Source organism: Trypanosoma cruzi, genomic scaffold (genome assembly GCF_000209065.1).
Source record: "Trypanosoma cruzi strain CL Brener 1047053517051 genomic scaffold, whole genome shotgun sequence".
NCBI classification, from domain to species: domain Eukaryota; phylum Euglenozoa; class Kinetoplastea; order Trypanosomatida; family Trypanosomatidae; genus Trypanosoma; species Trypanosoma cruzi.
The window spans coordinates 83,603-84,683 of record NW_001849392.1 but is presented as its reverse complement, the minus strand read 5'-3'; the positions used below and the strand labels follow the sequence as shown (position 1 = coordinate 84,683).

At 48.0% G+C, this 1,081-nt stretch overlaps 1 protein-coding gene across 1 annotated transcript, besides 3 other annotated features; it reads right to left on the bottom strand.

Annotated features, from left to right (window-relative positions):
* Tc00.1047053486465.9 (D-alanyl-glycyl endopeptidase-like protein, putative) lies at positions 1-729 on the bottom strand (the record flags this gene model as incomplete). The annotated part of the gene is made up of 1 exon (XM_797066.1): positions 1-729. A coding segment is annotated over one exon (729 nt), but the record flags the coding sequence as incomplete, so codon positions are not given.
* Positions 1-1,081: a sequence feature (haploid, non-Esmeraldo-like haplotype).
* Positions 941-1,015: a sequence feature (A-rich).
* Positions 1,030-1,060: a microsatellite.

Here is a 1,081-nt window from a genome sequence, read left to right as displayed (position 1 = left end):
GTTTTCCTCCTCCGTAATGTTGTAGGCGTCATGGATGGGGCTGTACAGCATGCGGATTTCGCGGGAGTGGTTGTGATACGGTCCGGGCCACATCTTGTTGTCCCAGTTCTGCTCTGCAACGAGAACAGAGTTCTTCGTCACACCGACAACGACGGCGACGTGCCCAAACGGAAAATCATTCCGCTGACGCGGGTATATCAGCAGGTCGCCGGCACGTGGAGCGGAGCCGCCATCACGGCGTGGGAGGCCGTTGGGGTATTTAAGCAGCGGCGTTTTAGATCCGTCAAGAAGCCGCACGGAGTTCAGTGCCCAAATGTCGGCAGCTCCGACCACTGAGTCAAACGTTGCACGCACGGGAGTTCCACGAAGCATCCAATACCGCCTTGCAAACTCCATGCAATCCCACTCCAATCCGCTTTCTTTGTTTTGACTTGAAACGTTATTCCTGCTTTTACTATCGTAATTTCTGATGCAGTTACTGTACGCAAACACATCGCCTGCCACGCCAAGTATGGCGCCATAAGGTGAAACACAAGCGGATTTCGCCGAAGAAGCATCGTGCCAGCCTGGGCCATGATAATGAATCCCGGAGTATACAATGCCGAACACAATGGATGCCAAAAACAAGAGAGTGAGTAGGAGAAATGACCAAATAACCACCGACGTCAAAATCGCATTTATGCGACTCATTCGCTTCTTAAAGGTGTCTTGGGAATCATTGCTTTGCATTTCCACCTGCTCACTGGCAAATTCGTTGGTTGGACCGTTGAGATCGAGGGAATTAATGAGCTCCGCTTCTCCTGGCTGCATCCTCGGCGTTGACACGCGGATGGAATAATTGGAGTGATCCATTTTCTCGTCACCGAAACCTGCATTGTTTTCCCGAAGTGCACCCATAACCGTGAGAACACAAAACGCGATGCGGTCCTCTGAAAGAGTCAAAGAGAAAAAGAAAAAAAAAAAGGCCGTAAAAAAAAAAAAGGCCGTAAAAAAAAAAAAAAAAAAAAAAAAAAAAGATTTCCTTCAGCCTTTTTCTTTTTTCTTTTTTTTTTGTTTTTTTATGTTTCGGCTCTGTGCGTGT